Genomic DNA, 23,822 nt, shown 5'->3' with positions numbered 1-23,822 from the left:
GCCAGCCGCGGGCGCCGAAGAAGTCGCCGCGCTTCGCTCCGTCGGTCTCGCCTCACTGGCCCCTCAGCGCTGACGTGGAGCCTTGACTCCGAGGCCTCGCCTGGACTTTGGTACCCGGGGCTTCTCTAAGATTTTGTGCTCCGTCAATCTTCAGGAAGGCACTGCCTCCAACCGCTCTGCAGGAAGCCGCTCAGACGATCCTGGTCACGGCACCAGTTAAACTTTCCTCTGCCCTCCTACCGATGAGAACGGCTTTTAGCGGTAAGAAGAGTACTTCAGGTATTCGTCCGGCGACACGTTGCCGGTTGGGGCAGCAATTCCAACTTCTCAAAGCCAAACTTATTTATTAAAGACGTGATTGAAATACAAGGTGGTGACGACAAGGCAGTTTAAAGAAAAGGCTGATAAAGAAAGGCTGTTTAAAAAAGGCTGTTAAAAACGGCCGAGCTTGAGACTCGGCGCGCTCGTCCCAAGTCGTCGTTTCCCGCGGGTTTTAACCCCTTCGATAATTGGGCGGAGCTTGAGTAATCTAGCACTCGCCCAATTTGGACCAGTAGCAAAGCAATTGCATCGTATGTACTAGTGGGCGGAGCCCAGGGCCCGCCCCGGGCATGATCGCTCCTGGTAGCAGGTGCGGGGGGGGGGGCATTGTCCCCGTGGGCTGTCGCGAGCCCAGTGGAATGCGCAGCTCTCACCCTAAGCGGGCGTCACGCCTCGCCGTACATTCCTCGATTCCCCCCCGTGCATGACCGCTCCTGGTAACAGGTGCGGGGGGGGGGGGGGGGGTCCCATCGGCCTTGTGGGCTTCCACTTAACAACCGGGGTGGATCAAAAGTAACTGACCTCACCTCTAGGTTCTGAATCGTGCCACATTCCATGCTGGCGCCGCCTGACGATACACTCCAGGTGTAAAAACTGGCGCAGTAGACGGGGGGGGGGGGGGGGGTCTGTTACTTTTGACCCTTACAGTACAATTATGAAGGCTCCCATCAGGATTTCAGGTTCTTAAATCATAATACCACAGGCGTAACACAAAGTGGGTGTAAAAAGTTTTGCCCTGCTTTGCTGGCACAAACAGGAGCAGTGCTTTAAAAGAAGTAATTCCAAAAGTAAATAATTACTTTTGGTGTGAAATTACTGCCCCCAGGCAGTGCATATCGCATTATTAAATTGGAATGTGAAATAAAAATGAAATCAAATCAAAATTTATTCGTCTGTATGCGTACACATTCATAAAAAGATGTGTAAAATACTGTAACTTATTCAGTCTTACAGTAATTGATTACTGGTGTGTCTGTGAGTGGGAGTTAGCCTTCTGTTATAGTGGGTGCTTAGGCACAAAAAAATGAATAAAATTAAATGATTATGTTGATATGTACTGCCAGACCAATATCTTGCAGTAGTATTAACTCCCATACCAATTTATGAGGCATTTGCTACACAGATATTAGGCAGTGTTTCCTGCAGCGCTTAATCATTTTTCTCCATCTCAGCGGTTCAGGTGAACACTGTGGTCAAGGAGACAAGAGAACAGGCAGCTCAGACAGATCAGGCTATTTATCAAAAGTTTGCATCGACACTTGTGAAACGTCTCCGTCTGGACATTCAGCAGGAGTCCAGCCCTTTGGTGTCACCTGATGTGTCACCGGTTCATGTCAGAGGTGATGACGATGACATGTATGAGCCAAATGATTCAACATGGATATTAGACGAGACATTGGAAGATAAGTATAGTAGACTGCCTGAAACTCAAAAAGAATATACCATTTAGATGCCTTTTCGTGTTCCGCAGTAGAATTACTGAATAGACAAGAAATATGGAAGAATGCGCAAGTTGATATTCCTTCATAATTTTCCAACAGTGCTTCAGAACCAAGGCAGAGAACGAAAAGGAACACACACACAATGCCTTGTGTGTTCCCTCTCATTCTTTGTCGCAGTTCTGAAGTGCTCCTGCAAAATTAGGAATGAAAAGACAATCTGCTGCCTGACTTTAGAACCACATCTGATAAACTGATAGGTGTCAACACCAAGTAGTCGCATTAAGAGAAAAAAATGTTCTCAATTACCTTACAAAACTATAACGTTACATACAGTGCTGTAACCGAGCTCTGCTGGCAAGTTGTCAATGTTAAAAGTGCCAATCAATCTATGCCATCTTTCCTAAAGAAATAGTTCAACACGGCACATCATTGCACAATTTAACAGACTTGACGAAAAGACCTTTTACAGGGACAGCAATGAAAATGGAGACACAAAGAAGGGCAGCTACTACATTGTTGCCCATACCTGTCACATGGTGCTGCTGAAAATATGTCTGACCTGCCTTTACCGCTCCTGCAAAGTGAAGCTGCGCTACATTGGGACGTGCATCAGTGCACAAACAGAATGCCCCAATGGGCATATGTACACATGGTCAAGCCAGCCACTGGTCAGAAGAAAGCCAAACGAAAACATTTGAGCTTGCCACTGCCTTGCTTTTTTCTGGTTCAAGCCCTGTAAAGACTCTAAGACTGATGCAGATAATGAAAATCAAGGCAATCGGTGAACACACGTTCTTTGATTACCAGAAGGCATATCTCCTCCCTGCAGTACACATCTTTCACTACAAGCTAGCATTTTTCACTACAAGCTAGCATCTTTCATTACGAACAACCCCCAATTTACGATGTGCAACAGAAATAAAAGTTAATAAATCCCACACCCAACCTTCTTTCTTTCAGGAGTCTGCAAAGGGCAGTGCAATGCAGGACTACTTTCGAATATTCGTATTTTTCCAAGCAATTTCTAAGTTCTGTGCTGTCAACTGCTTAATTTCATCGCATTCACTGGCACTGAAAATACTGTTTTAACTGACTGGATTTTCAGCAAAGGATAAGGTGCACTGCTCTCCGAGTTAGCCAATTAGAAAAAGTCTAAATGAACAAAAGCTCCTGCACTCCTAGCCACTGTGGTATGGCTTCTTTATCAAAATTAATCAGGCTGCCATGACTACAGAAAAAGTAAGCTAGACTCAAAGCACTGAAACTTCTGTTACCAGCCTTCACTGACTGTGAGGATAACCTGCGTGGTGTGACACTGCGACATCACAATCCTCCTCTGAATGGCAAGTCTCCTGATAGCATAAGAAGCAGTGCACGAAGCCTTATTACTTTTGGCAAATACAGTACATTATTTGAATATTGCTCATAACAGTCACTGCGCCCAACTGTGGCAAACTAATTTGTACAAAACAGAAAGGCGGTTGGGCTTATGCTTCAGGTGGTGTTGGGTAGAATATCAATGCATGCACCAGTTCATCACCTCACAGCCAACTGCACAGCCAGTCAGGGTAGACAAAACTTGCAAAATGTTCATTGAAAGAGAATGGTTTGGTTTTGTGGGGTTTAACGTCCCAAAGCAACTCAGGCTATGAGGGATGCCGTAGTGAAGGGCTCCGGAAATTTCGACCACCTGGGGTTCTTTAGCATGCACTGACATCGCACAGTACACGGGCCTCTAGAATTTCGCCTGCATCGAAATTCGACCGCCGCAGCCGGGATTGAACCCGCCTCTTTCGGGTCAGCAGCCAAGCGCCATAACCACTGAGCCACCGTGGCGGCTATGAAAGAGAATGAACTGACATTGTTCAGCCATGTAAGACTCTTAACTGAGCTCTAGTGGCTTATTAGTCCAGCCCATTATTGTGTGGCAAGGGTCTCCTGCCCAAGAAATTCATTTCCCAGTCCTACATCCAATTCAGGGAGCAGCTCACTGCTGGCTCAAGCTGGCTTCTCGTGAAGAGAATAAGCTCAGCCTGGTGTGGCAGGCAGAGCAGGCTTTGAAATAAAGTGTCTTACTACTACTGCTATCACATGGAGAACAATATGACAAAGTTTCAACTGAAGCTGAACACTGCATTTCCCACAGGTCTGGCAAGAGCACCAAGAAAAACTACTGGCATCCCTAGCTGACAGCGAGGTGGAACTGTGTGGTGATGGACGCTGCCACTCGCCTGGCTACATTGCGAAATTCCTGACATATTCATTTCTGTGCTCTAGCTTGGGAAAAATAGTACACACTGAACAAGTGCAAGTGGGAGAGGTTAGTGCAAAAATGCATCGCTCTGAAAAGTGAGCAGAATTTATGATGGTACTGTGAAGCCCAGCATTAAAGCTTAATCGCATTTTAATGAAAATATTTCCAGTCCATGCAAATGCAGAGTAGGAACATTGCAATAATTTTATTATTCCCTTTTTTATTAATAGCTTTAGCCCAGTGATGGCAGCTTTTTACAGTCATATCAACTCCTATGCTTTTCAGACAGATGCAGTGCAGGCAAGTGGTCACATGGAGAAGGAAGGCCTTATCAGAGGCCTTGCCTTTTCAAATCTAGGAATTCGCATCGTAACTGACAACGGACAGGCACCCAGGAATAAACAAACAAATGCAGCAGTACCAGTCAATTGTGCACTACTTTGATGTTTGGCATGTAGCAAAAGGTATGGAGAGATTTTCACCTCCTTTGAATTAATACATAATGTAGAGCACGCCATGTAATGTTGAATTCACTAATCACCTTCCGTAATTGCTCATAATTTTCTAGTGGCATTGAAACTTCTCATTTGCGCCTTTCAATTTTTTGGAGCAACAGCACAAAAATGATTCCAATACAAGCCTTACTGGATGCTAGATTTACTTGGGAATTCGTAATGATTTTTAGGCATGAATTAAGTGAATCTATAATGTGAACGAAACTGAATATGTAGTTTCCAAGCACTAATGCTCATTTACAGCTGGAATCAATACGATGGTGATCACTCCCAGACAAACCTACTAGGACAAAGTGCTCTACCACAGTTTATATTTAGGAGAAAAGCAAATAGATGAGAATTGCTGGCTCCTTCATCCCCACATCCTCCACCGCCACTTCTTTTTTTCAGAAATTGAGGAATCATTACGCCAGGAAAAAGAAATGCTTTTGTATAGCCGCGACAATAGATATCTTCATATTGACACTGACTCCTATGCAAAGCTGTCTCCATCAATGACAGGTGTAGTAGAGACAAGAAAAGGGAAGATGAGGGGCTCTTTACGATATATGATAGAAAAGCCATCAGTCTCTGAAACCAAGGAAGGCAGAGGGAAATATAATTTTTTTTTGGTGTTAGAGGAAAGGTAACACATGCCTAAAAGTGTACTTCCAGCAGCACGCTTCCTTTTCTTGCCCTCACCCAAATAGCTATGAACTACTATTCTACAAGCAACTGTAAACAAGCATGTCATGCATCATACGCATAAAGGCACCTAATCACTACCATTTCATGACAAAGAGGAGCATTGCCTGCCGCAGGACAGCTCTGAAACATGCAGCAGTGGTGGCGAACAGTGTGGCAGGCTCTCGGAAGAAAAATACTGACAAATTGTATATGCTCTGTATATTTATTGTCTTGTATACATGATACACCCAAACTCATCACGAGCTCCTTTTCATTCTTGCGTAATCTTTTCCTTGGTAAGTTTTCAGCACTGTTCTTCCTACTAAGTGAATCCTGCAACTAAAAATACAGCTGAAGTTCCTACTAAGAAGAAATTCGGACGGTTTTTCAGGGATCACGAAGAAGCTGGTCGCTGCTTAAAAAAAAATCTGGCTGCAGTGATATAGAAAAATGGAAGCAAGCGATTATCAATCACTTGTACTGGTGTGCTTGTGGTGGGGATGGCGAGCTGCTTGCGGCAGCATGGCAAAGTCTTGTGAACCATGTCAGCAACATCCACGAAGGGCACAGCAACATCCACGAAGGGCACAACAACCACCTATCCGAGGTGTCTGCATGGGCCTTTGAGCAGCTCTGCATGGCTCAGTGTTGGTAAGTGCAGTGAACTCTTCTACTCAGCTTTCTCAGGACTTTAGTGGGCTTTAAAACAACACTAGTCCACCAGTAGAGATCTTGTGCGCCTACCAATAGTAGTACAAAATAATGCCACTGTTAACCCATACTACTCCATTAGAGTTAGCACATCATGCAGAATGTTTTTGTGTAGTAGCAGAACAGTGCAAAATGTTGCATACGCTTTCTTTCCAGGTTCCCTTCCACACAAGGAAGTGGAAGCCATTGTAAAAGCAGCACTGCTTCTCAAGGATATTAAGCGGCTGTCACCACGAGTACAGATATATGGCTTGAAGTCATTGCACAGCGCGTTGAATGGTTTCGCCCCCAAATCTACCGCGTTTACATATGAAGGCATGAGGGCTCGGTGAGTCTACATAAGGATACATGCAGAATATTACCCATCATGTCATAGCAATGCAGCACATAAAGCAAAAGGAAAATTTTTTTCAACGCAGTAATTATGTCTGAAAGTCTCCGGTCATATCAGTTTACCTTTCTAGAACACTCCTGGCGGCTCTTCCTTTTAATGAGAATGGCGACAGGGACCATGCGGTTACAAGCGATGCCACAACAATGTGGCACATAAAGACCATAAAAGCCAGGCACAGTGCCACATTCGTCACCCCACAGAAGACAGCACCAACATTTGGCAAGTCGCTGTAATTTGTATATTATATTCCTGTGTAGTTTGTGGTTGTGTGTAAAAGTGCATAGGAAGCGACCGTTGCTGGTTCAAAGCCTTTAATAAAACTACTACCTGTCTTCATCTTGTAAAAAAAATGCACAATACCATTGTTTTCAAGAAAGCAAAGCAAGGCATCAGCATTCACGACTCGGTCAGGAGCTTTGTTGGGTCCCACATGGCAGAACTAGTCAGGCTCTAGTTTCCGCAGACAGTGGAAAAAAAAAAGCACGTGAAGTCAATCACTGAGATGAGAGACCAATGCCTTTGTCTATTGCAGGGTATGCAGAGGACGTACAAATCAAGGTCATCGAGCTGTGTTCTTTGTATCCCAGTTTCCGAGATGCCATGGAGCACACTGAACCGAGAGTTGGGCCAGCATACGCAAAGAATGTGTAGTCCAGGCCATCTAAGGCAGATCTGGTGGAAGCCCACAAAGCGCGCTTTGCAAAGCCGTGAAATGGCTGCTGCACTGAGATAGCTGTGGGTGGTGGTAGTAAAACATTATTGGATGCACTGGGGCGGGTTTTAGAGATGGTGGGTTTCGCTGCTCCCTTGTCTGCATGGTAGTCCTCATTCCGGGACACCATTGGTGGTAGCCACTGCCCGCGCTCTTTGGACCAGAGCCCTCTGGAATTCCAGGTCCATGCAGCCGGACAAGGTCGCCTCCCAGCCCTCTCTCATTGGCTGATTCACTCTCTTTATTTGCGGATTTTTTTGGCAGGCTCATACCATACGATATGCGTCTTTACAGTACCCCTGAAAAGTTGGTTCTATGTGTATTAGAATCGCAGGGCTTAAAAACGACCCCGTTTGATGCATTCTCAGGTGTCGTTCCTCAGTTCTATCTAGGCCCTTGGCAGGCTCTGGGAATGTCTGCCTACTGAGGCGCAGATATGTTGTCATGTCCGCATATGTGGTAAGCGGATTCGGTATAGGAGTCCCGACAGAGTCTGGGAATTCAGTGGAACTTCGGAGAAGAGACGCTCGGGCGGCCTTGTGAGCAGCCTCGTTCCCTTCTATTCCCTGATGTCCGGGCACCCATACCAATTGCTTTGTTTCCTGCATTGAGCAGTGTTGCGCATTTGCTAAAATTCTGCTGGCAAGCGGCGCTATTCTTCCTCTCATATAATTTCGACAGGCGTGTTGAGAATCAGAAATTATGTGCATGGCGTCGGAGTGAGTGGCTGCCAGCACTATCGCCATTTCCTCAGCTAACCCAACAGTAGAATTTCAAAAAGGTCGTCCGTTTCTTCGAGGATGGTTCACAAACCCTTCCTCTAGTATCGTTCGGCTTGGAAGATGAACAGGAGGCGAGCTTGTAGATGATGACAGCAGAGCATATATTTACAGCATTTATATACAGAGAGTTAAACTGAAAAAAACAGAACTGAATTTACAAAAGAACAAACTGCGCTACTTTACTCATCGACCGGGAAGGTTAGAGCCTAAGTAGCATCACGTTACATGCTAAGCATGGAGCCCCAGCTCAGACTGGACTCTATCCGTTTACATGCGCTTTTAAGCACTTGATTAACAAAGGACTAAGGGCGGTCATTTTCAGTGGCCCGCCCAAAGCATCGATTCTCCAATCAAAAATAACATGCGAGATGGGGACAACCCCTTGGGTTGGGCTTAGCCTCGAACCCAGAGTCTTGTTAACAATACAAACTAAATAAACAACAAAAACGCCACCACTCTCTCTCAAGTGAGAGTATCCACAGGCTCTCCCTTCGGAGCTAATCCTTGCCTCAGGCATGCATACCGCCACCCACCATCGGTCCGCGTCGCCCGTCAGCAACAGAGGAGGGGGCGACAGGGCCCACGATGCTGCCGCACTACCGACGGCGGGACACAGCTAATAAGCGTGAAGGGGTTCGTCTGTCGCTCCGGGAAACCAGATTAAGAGTCGCCCCTGTCTTCCCACATTCTTGGCGAGTCTTGCCTGTCCGCCATGACAGGTGTCCATCACGGCCCTCCTGGGAATGCGCTTTTGTTCACTAGCGCCTGTCTTCCCACATTCTTGGCGAGTACTGCCTGTCCGCCATGACAGGTGTCTGTCACGGCCCTCCTGGGAATGCGCTTTTGTTCACGAGGCACGGCGGGAAGCTGTGGGTGCCTTCCCGGCGATAGCCCACGTCGTAAGGGGGGGGGGGGGGGGGTCCGTGCGTCAAGCGACAATTTTCGTTCCCCGTATGTACTCGGGGGCTCTCGCTTATACTGGGGAGCGGTTTCCGCGTGTGCCGGCGTCCTGCTCTCTGCAAAGGTATGCAGCTGGAAAAGAGGGGCGGCCTTACACGCCCCCTCTAAGAGTATAAACCGAGCTTGCTATCAGCTCGTTTATGCTTCCTAACAAAGAGGCCGCAACACTTTCACATTACAAATGTCAGCCCTCCTGGGGCAGAGTTTCTCCTGGGTACTCGATTCTTCGAGAACCAAAGCAAAGAAACAATCAATAAAATAAACTAAAGCGCAACATTGGTGCACGCTGTTGTACAGTTCACTGAATGGGCAGCAACACCATGCACTGCGCATAGTCCACATTCGAAGCACACATAAAGCCGCATTGTTCCATCACTGTTCACAGGTCTGCGCAAAACACTCACGGGCACCGTTCTATGCAGATGCCAGGCAGAAGTCTCTTCCTAAGTGCCCGACTTCAAAACACGGGATTCCGCTCACCGAGCGACGGTTGAGTGGGAACATTCACACCCTGTCTGGGCTGGCATGGTTGCGCCACTTGACCTGCCACAAAAGCTGGCCGTTGGGCTCTCGCTGAAACGATATCGGGCCATGGAAGGGTAACTTCCATGGCAGTTTAGGGGGCGGAGATGGCACAAAGCCTATTCGATCCAGTTTGGCAGTGATCCTCAAGTGATCCTGATTACCACCGAAAAACGCGCCGCGACCGCAGGATTTTTGTGCGGCACATTTCAACATTTGTTCTGAGACACTGTGTTACAAGCTCTGTCGCCGAATCGGGCCACTCCTCCAGGTCATTGCGTCTGACGGTGGAATTGCTACCGCTGTGATTCGGAACAAACGCCCCATTGACGGGCAATAAGTGACCCAAGCTCTCCATGAGGACCTCATCTTGAGCACACCTGGTCTCACTCGATTGGGGAACATTTTCAGTCACCAGTACTAGCTCAAAATTAGCTCTTTCCGGAAACGACTGCTGCGACTGTGTTTTTGGCCGCTCTGAAAGTGCGCTGGATGTACCGTTCGTGTTTTCGCAGCTTTTCTCTCTCCTGATTTCACTCTCAGTACCCTTCAATAGATAAATCACGAGCGCTGCGTTCCCTGACAGTTGTTTTTCAATCTGACTTGATAGAGCCTCTGAGGATTCTGCTATCTGGATCTCGCTGACCTCTTCGTTATTTTGGCCTAGTGCCTCTGTCACAATTTCAGGGAAATCGTTGTGAACCTCTCCAGTGCTCTGAGCATCAGGGCCTAGGTCTGCATGGTCTCTGTCCTTTAACTCGGACGTAGTGCGATCCTGCCCGCCGCCCATATACCTGAGCTCAAGGTTTCTTAGCTCTTCTTTCTCATTCCACTCAATCTGTCGCATTCTCTCCCGGAAATTCAATTCAAGGCGAAGAATAGTATCCTGCCCTGCTTCTGATAGGGTAACACCTTGGAGAGTTTTCCATTCGGAGACAAATTCATTACTAAAGGCGCCGTCATGACTGAAATGCCCGTTCACGGCAGTCGACATTTCCTGCACCTGTGAATCCGTTCCTTTTCCTTCGTTCCGGCTCTCTGCTTCCGCCAAAGATTTAGGTAGGTGGTTAGTAACCTCACCAACATTCTGAGCTTCAGGGCCTAGGTCTGCATGGTCTCTGCGCTTTCCATCGGACGCATTGCCATGCTGCCCGCCGCCCGCATAAATCAGCTCATTATTAAGCGCGCACACACTCTGAGCTTCAGGGCCTAGGTCTGCATCGTTTCTGCGCTTTCTATCAGACGCATAGCCGTGCTGCCCGCCGCCCGCATAAATCAGCTCGAGCATTTTTAGCTGTTCCTGCTCCTGCCTTTCTATCTGTCTCATCCGTTCCTGAAATTTCAACTCAAAGCGGCGAATAGTCATTTGTCCTGACTCTGAAAGAACACCTTGAAGCGTTTTAAATTCTAGGCCGAATTTAGAACTGAAGGAGTTCTTAAGACAGAAATTTTCCTCCATGCTGGTCACGTGCTCCACACCTGCACCCTAAGCCTTCAGAGTAGCAACCATGCCAACCTCGACAAAATGCAAGAAATCCCACTCACCCGGCGCAGATCTTCTGGTGTCTGCCGCCCAGAGCCTGGATGATGTGTCCGCTCTACCAGCTTCGGTAGCAGCCGAGGTGGAGTCGTCCCTTGACAGCTCCTCGCTGCTCCGTGTCGGATGGCCTGTGGTTGTCACTGCGATGCCTGGCCTTGAGATGAAACATGCCGAATCCTGTCGTGCTGCGCCAGTAGATTTTCAAAAGGTCGTTCGTTTCTTCCAGGATGGTTCACAAACCCTTCCTCTAGTGACGTTCGGCTTGGAAGATGAACAGGAGGCGAGCTTGTAGATGATGACAGCAGAGCATATATTTACAGCATTTATATACAGAGTTAACTGAAAAAAAAACAGAACTGAATTTACAAAAGAACAAACTGCGCTACTTTACTCATTGACCGGGAAGGTTAGAGCCTAAGTAGCATCACGTTACATGCTAAGCATCGAGCCCCAGCTCAGACTGGACTCTATCCGTTTACATGCGCTTTTAAGCACTTGATTAACAAAGGACTAAGGGCGGTCATTTTCAGTGGCCCGCCCAAAGCATCCATTCTCCAATCAAAAATAACATGCGAGATGGGGACAACCCCTTGGGTTGGGCTTAGCCTCGAACCCAGAGTCTTGTTAACAATACAAACTAAATAAACAACAAAAACGCCACCACTCTCTCTCAAGTGAGAGTATCCACAGGCTCTCCCTTCGGAGCTAATCCTTGCCTCAGGCGTGCATACCGCCACCCACCATCGGTCCGCGTCGCCCGTAAGCAACAGAGGAGGGGGCGACAGGGCCCACGATGCTGCCGCGCTACCGACGGCGGGACACAGCTAATAAGCGTGAAGGGGTTCGTCTGTCGCTCCGGGAAACCAGATTAAGAGTCGCCCCTGTCTTCCCACATTCTTGGCGAGTCTTGCCTGTCCGCCATGACAGGTGTCCGTCACGGCCCTCCTGGGAATGCGCTTTTGTTCACTAGCGCCTGTCTTCCCACATTCTTGGCGAGTACTGCCTGTCCGCCATGACAGGTGTCTGTCACGGCCCTCCTGGGAATGCGCTTTTGTTCACGAGGCACGGCGGGAAGCTGTGGGTGCCTTCCCGGCGATAGCCCACGTCGTAAGGGGGGGGGGGGGGGGCGTGTGTTAAGCGACAATTTTCGTTCCCCGTATGTACTCGGGGGCTCTCGCTTATACTGGGGAGCGGTTTCCGCGTGCGCCGGTGTCCTGCTTTCTGCAAAGGTATGCAGCTGGAAAAGAGGGCGGCCTTACACCAACTTTACTAGTTTTCACCGAGAGTCCATCCACCTCGCTACTATAAATCATTTCACAGAAAAATTAAGATTTTAAATACCACCGATTTACCTTGTGCATTGGTCGTGATATTCGTTTTCTTCCTTTACCTTCTTTGGCCTTTTTGTCTGACATTCTATGGTAACCTATATTTGTTAGTATTGTAAAGTAATGTGTCTCATTTGCAATTCGTACTTTTATTTTCATCCTGTAAACTTGTCTTGCAATTCTATGTTTATTATTGACAAACAATTCCTTCAGTCTATGCCCTAGCGGCCCCGTACATTAAATAAATGCCAATTGCTGAGGTAACAAACACCGCTATGGTTTTGTCATCAACGACCAGAGTGAACATCCTGCAAGCAACAGAAAGTAAGCTCAGTATACAATTTTTAAGGGTTGTAGTTCGTTAGCATTCCTGAACGTACCTTTCTTTAAATGAATGTTAGCTTCATCAGCTAACTTGCTTATTCTGTGAAAAGTGAAGTATGAGGTAAATCAACATTTCATACCTTGCCATAATATCGGTAACTTTGCAATAAATAACCTGATGCACTGCAAAGAATCCTGTTTGAAATATCTTTGTTGTGCTCATCAATGTTACCAGCTGCACATTTTCCAACAACTAAAATTTAAAACTAATTGGTGGGCAAACTGGCAAGCTGTTAAATGGAGGCTGCACCTCTGTCAGGAAAGGACACATGTAACAGTGGGCATGCACAGCACATCCTGAAGCTAGTTTATTTGAGAAGTGTTATGTAAGCAACATATGGCTGTATGTTGCCCTGGCATGATTGTATACCGAAGTGTGCAGACTACTTACATAATGTGATAGTAGCAAAACGCACACAGCCTTTAGCGCTTTTTCAAACAATTCAGGCAGACGGTTAGGCAATTCTGGTGTGCTTTAAACTATATTTCCCTCATAACAGTGCGATCACACAGCGGCACACACGAACAGTCATACCAATGCAATAACAACCACTAAACCACCCCCGCCTTTCGTTGTCCTTTCTAGTTTTATTCGACAGACTGTTCATTTTAGTTTTGTACATTTTAATTATTTTCACAAAGTTGTGGGCATTGTTTTTTTATCTATATGTAAACAACACGGTGCATACTTTACATGCGACCTGCCTGAGGGTAGCTTTTTACAGTTTCTAGATATGAACACTGAGTTCTATATGAACTGGATGCGCCGGTGTTATGCTATGTGTTAAAAAAGGGGGGGGCTTCTGCCATTCGACTCCTTACATACATTCAAAATTAGTTAAAAAAGGGATTCCTTCACTTTGCCTTGAATCTCTGCTCAGGAAGCCATGCACCCACAAGATGCAGTTGAGCTTTGAAAACCAATTGGACAAGCTGGATTTAGGTGGGTTCCCTCATTATCTTTTTAAAGGGGTCGCCAAAAGGCTCATGCAGAAAATGAGAAAAGCAGTGAGAGCTGGGCCAGAAGTCCCCCGTGAAGAGGTGACGCTGGCAGTGGTGCTGTATGTGCACAATGTGGCCCACAATTTGAAGAACTTTGCTAGCAAGCATGGCGTACCGCTCTTATTTTCAGCCCGTAGGAAGCTCGGAGGCTTTTGCTCTTGGCTCAGAAAAGGAAGAAAAAAGAAAAGGGGGACCTTTCATGTGGTGCACCATAGGGGTACTATATGAAATCATCCTCTCAAGCGGTTTTTTTCCTATAGAGGATAAACCGGGCACTGTGTAAACGAGCAAATCTCAGGGAACATGAAAAAAAACATTGAACAAAATAAAGATAAAGAGGGCCGAAATTTAACAAAGCACATCAGAGCTTGCCCTTCACACTATTGTGAGCCATGCTTTGCTGGCATGCGATTTCTTGATGCAATAGCCAGGGAACTGATTGAAGCATTCTACATCAGAAAGGCAGCTCGTGCATCAGTGAAAATCCTATAACATTGTATAAGGCCGAGAAGTTTTCTGAGCATTCTTTACCACATCGCACTTGATCGAAAATAGTCAGGACAACCTTAGACTTCAATTAACCAACTGATCAGGCAGGAAAAGGGCAGAGTGGGTCAGAGAAAAAACATGGGTTAATGACATTCTAGTAGGCTGGGGCACAGCAAGCAATGTGAAGAGAAGATAATCGTTGGTCCTCAAGATGGACTGGATGCCAAGAGAAGGCAAGTGCAGCAGGGAGCGGCACAAAGTTGGGTTTAGTTAGTTATATTGATTTTAATGGCACAAAAGCAACTGAGGCTATGATGCACTAAACACACGGTTAGAGCTTTCATTAAATTTTGCACTTTTCATACCGAGAGTTTGTTTAAAACATTGGCTTCTCTAAGAAGCTTAAGAATACTTGAAAAATCAACCAGTGCTTTATCTCCTAAAAGCAACAATGGAATGTATTCATTGTAGAATGTTGTAAAATATTTTTTCCTCAGGTGTTTGTTTTGTACATGAAATTAAAATGTGGTTTACCATGAGTTCATTGCCACACATTTTGCAAAGAGGTTTGTCTTGTTTTGCCAAGTAAGAAGTTGTGTGTAAGTTGTGAGTAAGGTGTGTGTGTCCGATGCGTAGACGACATAAAGTAACTTCAGTGAAACGTTCTTGATTTCTACATGATTTCCATTCTCCTAAAACTGGTTTTATAGAGTGCATGCAGTTTGTTGTTTGCCTGTTCATCCCATACAACCTGCCACTTATTTCCGAGTTTACTGTGCACTAATTTCAAAAAATCCCTGTGTGGTATGTTAACTTGTTTTATTTGACCAATTTGAGCTTGTGCTGCGCATGTACCTGCTCTCTCATTACCAACAATTCCAACATGGCTAGGCACCCAGCAGAATATAATGTTATGTTTTTGTTTTGTGATTTTAACCATGTTATGTATGGTGTTTCCTATTATGGGTTCAGCAGTATTTCTAGAGTGCAGTGCTTTGAGCATACCCAGGGAATCGGGGTAAATGATGCTATATTTAATGTTTTCTTAGACTATTCTACGGCTACAAAGATGGCATGCCACTCGGCAGTAAAAACCGATGCATACTGTGGCAGTTGTATCATTTTTTTCTTGAATTATTGCACTTCCAACAAGACTTTCTGTTTTTGAGCAATCAGTGTAAAATTCAGTGAAGGTGTCATATTTTTCTTGTAGTGCAAAGAATTCTTGTAGTATGAGCTCATGTGGCATTTCCTTTTTATGCAAGTGTGTCAGTGTGAAGCCACATACTGAAGGGAGGCTGTACCATGGTGGCAAATATTCATATTCTTGTGCAATATTCGGCAGGGCATCTAATACGGCCAAATCTTCCCATTTATCTTCAAAGCCCATTATTAGTGGCAGGATAAATCGTGGTTTACTGTTAGTTGAATAGTCTTTTAGATGGGCACTTGGTAACAATGGGATGGCACAGATGTTTAGGAACATAACAGGTTTTTAGGACGTATGCGCATGCAAGTGTGACTCTTCTATCCTCTAGTGCAGGCTCATTAGCTTCAATGTACAGACTGTTTACCAGGGATATTCTATATGCTCCAGTTGATAGGTGCAGGCCAAGATTATGAACAGGGTCCAGTTGTTTCAAGTAGGATGCTCTTGCTGAACTGTATACTATGCACCCATAGCCCAGCTTGGAGCGCACCAGAGAGCGATAGATTTGTAATAGGCATGCTCTATCGGACCCCCACTGTTTTCGCGAGATCACCTTTAATACAGTGAGTTTCTTGTCAAAAGTGACTCCTAAAAATTTATGTTCTTGTTTAATTGGTAGTGTGGCTTGATTCAAGTATAAGTTGGGATTGACTTGTAGGCCTCGTCGGAATGAGAACAGAACAGCTACTGTTTTTTGAGGAGAAAACTTGAATCCATTCTTCTCTACCCAAGCAGCCAGTTTATCTAGTGTGATTTGTATTTGTCTCTCGCAGGACGATATGCTGGAGGAAGTGCATGCTATCTGTAGGTCATCTACATAAACCAAATACATTATGGACTTGGGTATTACTTTGGCTAACGAATTAATTTTTACTACAAAGAGTGTCGTGCTTAGAATGCAACCCTGGGGTATGCCATTCTCTTGGGTGAAAGTCATGGAGAGAGTTGTTCCTAGGCGGACACAAAGTTGGGTGGGTGGATGAGTTTAAGAGGTTTGCGGGGGTAGGGTGGCCGCAGCTGGCACAGGCCAGGGTTTATTGAAGATTATAGCAGAGGCCTTTGTCCAGTAGTGGACGAAGTAAGGCTGATGATGATGATGAATTGAGGACACACATGCATGTGTTTACTGTGAAATAAAGCAGCTGTGAGTGGTGCTTTGTCCCTTTGTCCACCATTGTGGGATGTGTAGTTGCTTTGGTGACATTAAATAGTTACAGTGAACACCTACAACTCACCCAATAAGAAGCTCTCTTGAAATGTAAGGAGAACCATGTTTTTCTGCTCTTACCTTTAAGATCATGGATTCTAGCCCACACTACAAGATGCTGAGAAATCGGCTGTGCTTGTCTCCTAATATTCAGCATATCGGAACCCTGTCGGTGTGTCTGCTGGGAATGATGCCCTTATCTTTGCCACAACACAGGCTGGCAAGATGAGGCGATGTTTTTTCGCCAGGCGACGCCAGAGCCACCGAACAAACTGCCTGCATGCTGTGTACCGGTATATTCTGGGAATAAACAACAAAAGCACTGAGTGAATCATGCACTGCGATGACAATACACACGTGCATGCATGTTTGATGACACCCAAGGATGAATAAAGTCACATAGTTGTTAAAACTGAATATGCTACAAGACTTATTCATAAGCAATGCAGTGCACTAAAAATTAACTTTTTTTCAGTGCATGTAGCATGAAACGCTTACGCATAAAAATATAACTTCACTATGATCTAGTGTAAAAGAAGAACATTGATGAATGCCCTGGAATACTAAGCAGGCTTTTTCATACGCAGTGCAGTGCACCGGATATTGACTTTTTTTACTGTGCACGTGGCATAAAACGTTTACGCATAAAAAATAACAGCTCTATAATCTCGTGTAACACATTCGGGGATGAACGCCCTAGAATACAAAGTTGTACCGTATGCTCAGCCTAACACAGCATCAAACGAGAACAGAACCTCACTTGTGGATATCGTCGCTCATGGTTTCCTGCTGTGCGGGTAGCTCGAAGTAAGCAGCGCGGAGCACGGTGATGTTCAGGCATAAAAAACTGAATTCCGGGTGCTCCGTGGTGCAGTCCTCCGGATGAGCCTCGACGACGCGGTCTATCTCACGGTAGCACACACACTCGAGCTCCGCAAAGTTCGACAAAACTTGGCACTGTCCACAACTGCGCCTGAAACAACAGCAAAGTTACGGTGCAAAAAGAAGGGAAAAAAAAGCTGACTGGATACGCTTATCTGCAGCAGCAATGCAAACTTCACTCGTGAGCCTAGCGTTCAGCCGGTAAATGAATAAGAGGATTTATCATCACAGCGCGTCGTGACGGTAAGTGACATAGCTGCTGCTAGGTTTTAAACGCTGCTTTCGTGCACCATGCAGTCATATGCTACGGAGAAAGAAGAAGAAAACGCCTATGGCTAGGTAATGTTGCACGACCTTCGATAGTAGCAAACGAAGACGCTGGGCAGCACTATGGTCTACGAGGACTATTATTACAGAATTCATACGTCTGCATGTACCAGTCTCTACTCATCAGTCGTGACGGTGGTTCGGCAATGACTGCTCCCGCACTTGCTGCCGGCAGTGCCGGCTCCTCGGCGTTTGGACATTCTTGATATCCGGTCACACCAGCCGCTTCAGCCCTCAAAAGCATCGCACACTCTGTGGGGCTGAGGTCGCTAAAGTGCAGGACGAAGTTCTTTGCGAGGACCTCATTGCCGGGTTCCGGATTCATCGCAACGCTGGCAAGACGCCGGCGTAAACAAACGAAGCGACGGCAGCGACGGTGTACCGACAGCCGGTAGATGCCTTCAACATGCGGTCAGCAGTAGCTTTCATTTCGGTTGCTGCTAGAGCCCACCGGTAGCCCCCAATAATCACGGAGTCTGTGTTTACGTCACGTTTTACGTCACTCCGTCCTATGACGTCATTAGAGTTCTCCGTGACATCATAAAAGTTCTCAAGTTTGAATCGGAGCGCTGGGAAAAACTTTTTCAACTTCGAATCCAAATTTCTTTGAAAGAAATGCATATTTCGCTCTTGGACAAGCGGCAACAAAGCCTTGAAATGCTGAACTATCCGATTTTGCTAACAAAAGAATTTTATATAGTTCTCCTCAGTGTCCCTTTAAGTCACTCTTTCCATCGCTTTAGCACCAGTACAAAGTGGAAATGGGGTACAGTTCTCTGCACGTGTATCTGCGTATGTATCATTTTATTAATGATCATGTCCCATCTTACGTCGCTGCCCAAAAGAAATGATAATGATCTTTGCAAATTGGAAGTTCGTTGTTAACTGCATCAAAATTGCATTTATTTCACTAAAGGGTATGCTAACGTTAACTTAAATTTTTAAAAGCAGTGAACGCTAAGACCAGGCAAGTGCGACATGAAACTCAGTTACAAGGTCTGAATTAGCAGTAAAACCCAAAGCTATTATAAGCGAGTCTTAGAAGAAGCAACAGTATGGGTTGAGCTAGAGTCACTAAATAAAGACTTAGAGTACCGGCACTCTTTTCTCCTATTATTCTGTGCCGCCGCCACGATCATTGGTCAGTTTGCATCACGTGATATTTGTTTACACTTGGACGGTTCATGGGGGCTGCCATTTTGTGGCTTATGCGTTTTCAGTCGGGCAACTGTGGTAGTCCTAGTGCTGCGAGTGCTGCCGGTGACCGACTCAGTGACCAGGGATTCGGCGCCTCGCAGCATTTCAGCCCCGCATGACGAAAGCATAAACTGAAGGCAACAGCTGTACCGTTTGCATCTGAGCGGCTCCATGCCGTGCGGCTACGATCCCCGCCGCAGCGCAGGGTGGCTAACAGCGTTGTTTACAAAATGGCCGGGCCAAAGATAGCGGCGAGGTCGCCGAAGCGGCAATCTGGCAACAATGATAAACAACAAAATGGCCGCCCCTGCTTACCGCCGTGCTGCAGTGACGGTACTCTAAGTCTTTATTTAGTGACTCTAGGTTGAGCCATTATATTAATGGCCTAACACATTTATATGTGAACTTCAAAAAAGAATAAGTACTGACACTGTGTAGAAATTTAATGGCACACTATGAGGCGATTTGCATGAATGCATCAACAGCCTTCATTTGGAGAATGTAGCGGGCGTCGTACTCCCAGCTGATGCTAGACCCGACCGTTCCACCAGCCATGAGATGTCCAACTAAAGGAAGGGTAGCTAAAATCTCCTAGTAGCACTGAAGAACATATTGAGCGCGTAATATTTTAATAGAATTATACACACAATTACCGTTAATACAACTAGAATCAGAACGCTGGTGAATTTACTGCACAGAAAAAATCAATGATACGATGTCCTGTTATTAACCTTACCAAATGCAGCAGGACAACATACGTCACCTGCAGACCCATAGTTCAAGCATTATCCCATTACATCAGGAAGATATTACACCTGACCTTCTTGAAAAAAAAAAATGAATCCTTGGAAAAAACAAGATTCGCAGTTGTCTTTTTTCAACTGGACCAGACACCCAAAAGTTGTAGGTTAAGATTTTACTACATGAAGGGCTGCCCCAGGATATTGTTACGGGAGTGGCGTACGTCTAAGGGGGGAGGGGGGTGTTAATTTTTGGCATTGTTCCTCTTTAAGACAAAATAAAAAGAAAATATTGCGGCAATGAGACAGCGATATATCGTTTGTCATAACCGAACACAAAGATTAAAACGCTTAAGGTGTTTGTGAGCAAACAAAATCAAGTCCTTCAGGGACAGAAAGGAGCGCCCGGCAAATTTTCGGGGCGGCGGCTGCGAAACGGACAGCCATTTATTTCCCGTTTTAAGATCAGGAATGATTATTTATACGTTTTGTGCATATTCATTGGCAGCCAAGTGGTGATGCATTAAAAGATTGGCTGTGGTTTAGCTCAGGTTAAAACTGATTGAATTGCGAAAGCTCGCTTAGCTGCTTCGGCTTCTCGTCGTTTTCGCAATCATTCTTCTCGTTGTTCCTCTGTTTCCTGGGCACGTTGCAACCTCTTTCTCTCATTCTTCCTAGCTTGCTTAGCTTTTGCCTTAGAATTTAACTGTTCCGAAGCAGTAGAGCAACTAGATTCAGATATAGACTTTTCGTTGGAAAACTTCCATGGCGAGACTGATCAACCAACGCATAGTGCACCGCTATATATCCCAGTGATGCTGCCACAAAGCGAGCGCAAGGCGAGGAGGTCGTCATATCAACGGAGAGACCACCTGTTAGGCGCGGCGACGGCTCGGGGGCCACGGCACACACGATGCGCGGCTTCCTTCTAGCTGCGGCGGGGAGCAAGCTGACGTCACGCGTCATCATAGAACGGAGAGAGCTGACGTCACACCACCTGCTAAGAGCAGCGACGGCTCTGAGGGGGGCCACGGCATGTGCGACGAGCGGTTAGACCTGGCGTAGAATTGCTTTCACAATAAAAAATGGGATACGTGATAACGCCCTAACAAGCAGCGTGAATACCCGGTCGGCCCCTCGTAGCCGCGCGCACCGACAATGCGCTGTTTCTGCTCCAGCAGGAGTCTATGCCAGCGCCGCGCCACGGCAACCGCTTCTCGAGCCTCATGGGGAGAGCGAAGCTTCTCCCACTACAACGCCTTCTAGAACACTGTAGTCGTAACTGTCGATTTGTTACACATTTCCATGCCGCCGACACTCAACTCCCAGACGCGACAGCTGAACCGATGCCATCACGGTGCGACGGGAGCCAGTCGCTGCGAGGCATATGGCGTCAGGCACGCCTCCCGCCTGGCGGGCGCACGGGCATTAAACATAGAAAATAACACCAGATTTAGCATAACGGAGACGTAGTAGCGGATTACCGTACGACTGCTGTGTATGCAGTGGACCCACCCGGCCATGCAACAGGCACTGCGCGTGCATGCGCAGCCAGCATACAGTAACTCAGTCCATGCTACACTAAATCTCTATCATCAAAAATAAAGACTGCCGCTTTAGATAATCACACCTTCCCCACATGTCATATCTGCATGGAACAAACTGCCTAAAAACATGGTTGACTACACATCTGTGGAAGCGTTTCATGCATTTTATCCATCCATGGTGCACAATGTGGCGATAGCATCGCTGCCATAGTTTGCATCATTAGAAGCAATATGGTTTCGAGACGTTGTGGTGTGAGGATTATCGTGTAGATAAGCAGCCAGGCTTGTATCCAAGTGTGCCCCCCCTCCCCCTTTTTCACTTGGCAGTGCTCACCGAAATGCCAGCACCCCCACCCAGCACCACCACCGCCACCAGCAAAAAGAAATTACCGTGGGCTTCTCCAAAAAGAAATTCCTGGCTATGTGCCTGTAAGCAGCATTGAGCCATTATCAGACATTGCTTGACCATGCTTGAGCTTGGATGCATTACAAGCTCAAAATGAATAAATGCTTTAAACTGTAGTTTTTCGTGGCTTTTTCTTTTTTTCGGCGAGTTTCTGTGCGGCCATTACCATATATATGCGATAAGGGACGCACTTTTTTTTTGCAATTTTGGCGCTTTTCAGTCTTTACCCGAAAACCGAATTTTACAGTCCACTTTATATAACAACTTTATTAACTGCTTTATTAACCGATACAGCCTAATGTTATATTTGACGCCTACACGGGTGTGGCCCTTACCTACATATATACGGTATGAGTATATATGCGTACACTGGTCACATAAGCGGTAATAAAAGAGAAAAAAAATTAAAAATTGGTTTTGAGGAAAGGAAATGGTGCAGTAACTGTCTCCTATATCTCGGTGGACGCCCATCTTGGTGGATGCCCAGCGCACCCTAAGGGAAGGATATAAGGAAGGAGTGAGAAACAAAAGGAAGAACGACGACCACCTGGGGACCTTTAACATGCACTGACATCACACAGCACACAGGTGCCTCTTGCGTTTCGCCTCCATCCAAACGCGGCCACTGCGGTCAGGTTCTAACCCGGGTACTCCTGCTCAGTAGCTGAGCACCTTATCCACAGAGGAAATGTACATATTGTTTGAAGCGGCAGCCAAAGGGTCATTTGAGCTAAGTGAAACAGCCAAAATTAGCACTCGAAACGCGTTTTCGAGTAGCGAAGGAAAACGCCGTGATCAAGTGATACAGCAGATGTCAAGAAGCGTTAGCGATTTCTTAGCCACTTTGCGCATTACATCCGAGAAATGAAAGTGCAACTGTGAAATTTTATTTCCATATTCTGTATTTGTACATAGTGTATATTACCGCTACCCTTATCCTTTCTTTCTTACTATCGCTTCCCCTTTCTTTCCCGCTACCTGTCCTTTCTCTCATGCTGGCTGCAGCTCAGGTGCTTCAGGTTTTGATGGCAGATGCCGCGGCTAGCAACATCTTTTCCTTCCATTGTTATTTTATTAAGAAATAGCCACTAACAACAACTGTGAAATTCGAGTCATTCATATCGCCATTCCACATCACGGTGTGGCCATAAATTTTATTTAATCTTGATCTGGATCGACTGAAGCTGGATGAGAGCTGTAACAAACAGCTGCAATGCAGTGAAATGCATACAGGAATGAAAGAAAAATCTTCCATTGCTGCAAACGTTCACCATAAAATATCGTCATTATACTTCCCATCAGCTTAGTGTTTTAAGCACTGCCCTGTTTTCATGCTGCTGCAGTTTGCTACCACGGTCATAAAGGTACACAAAGGCCGTGGCTAAAGGTACGTCGGACGGACCCAGTACATCTTTTTTCAAAGTTGGTCGGGCGTATCATGACCAACGTGTTTTTAAAAGTCCGGCCATTCAATGCTTTCTCTGCATTCCGCTCGATTTTGTTCCCGTTGCACTCTTTTAGTGCGCAATCCATGAGGATAGTAGTTATACATAAAGTTGATTCAAGAATATTTACGCTCACTGCCAGGAATGGGGTAATTGGAGTTCGATGCGCGTACTTCGAGAGCGCAGCAACTGTACTGCCACGAATGACAAACACTACGGATTATTTACATGCTTGCCGCAGTTTGATTTAAACGTTTAAACGTGCGAAATGCAATATCACTCATGCTATTTCCATTCCAACGTATGGGGCACATGCATGTGCTTTTCTGATGGGTGCCGAAATCCGCTTCATCAACTTGGAAGCTTGTTTCATTGCAGTGAGCCGCTGTCCTCCTGTCGAACTCGATCTTGTCTTTTCAGCTCCTCTAATGTCGCGAAGGTTGAGCTCCACAAACGCGAAGCAAGCAGTATGACGGGCATACATTGGACATGACTTTAGAAATGGGCCTACAATGACGTCTGTCTTACCTTTAATCAGAATCGACTGGGAACATCGGACGTTCGATAAACAAAACTCCTAACAGGAATGCTTTAACGGCGCGGCTCTGGCTTCAGCAAAGAACGTTGCTGAGAAACACACGGATGATGGGGCTGAAACGACCAGCTGGTCCAAGGAAGTTAATCACTGATTTTTGCACTTTCTACTTGGTAGCAGGTACAACATGCTTTCTTTTTTGAACGTTAATCTGCCATGCTTGGGGGTGCATGTAGATTGCCGCTTGGAATCCACGTGCATCAGAGGTGCTGCGCTTGTTAGTGCTGCTATAGCCGGTTTAGAA

At 46.1% G+C, this 23,822-nt stretch overlaps 1 protein-coding gene and 1 pseudogene across 3 annotated transcripts in view; one reads left to right on the top strand and one right to left on the bottom strand.

Moving 5' to 3' along the window:
* Positions 1 to 242: 242 nt before the first annotated feature.
* On the top strand, positions 243 to 7,735 carry LOC144116001 (uncharacterized; annotated as a pseudogene).
* A 139-nt stretch (positions 7,736 to 7,874) lies between these two features.
* LOC144114739 (uncharacterized) overlaps positions 7,875 to 23,822 on the bottom strand; it is a 58,023-nt gene continuing 42,075 nt past the window's right edge. For all 3 annotated transcript variants that reach the window (XM_077648671.1, XM_077648672.1, XM_077648670.1), the window contains exons 9-10: positions 17,200 to 17,412; positions 7,875 to 16,739 (exon numbers count right to left, since the gene is read on the bottom strand). In XM_077648671.1, the coding sequence (XP_077504797.1) occupies positions 16,583 to 16,739; positions 17,200 to 17,412 (370 nt within the window). In that variant the 3' untranslated portion in view covers positions 7,875 to 16,582. The remainder of the gene's footprint in view (positions 16,740 to 17,199; positions 17,413 to 23,822) is intronic.

This window comes from Amblyomma americanum, chromosome 1 (assembly GCF_052857255.1).
Source record: "Amblyomma americanum isolate KBUSLIRL-KWMA chromosome 1, ASM5285725v1, whole genome shotgun sequence".
Taxonomy (NCBI): domain Eukaryota; kingdom Metazoa; phylum Arthropoda; class Arachnida; order Ixodida; family Ixodidae; genus Amblyomma; species Amblyomma americanum.
Note: the sequence above shows the minus strand (reverse complement) of the source record. Positions and strands in the feature narration are given on the sequence as shown.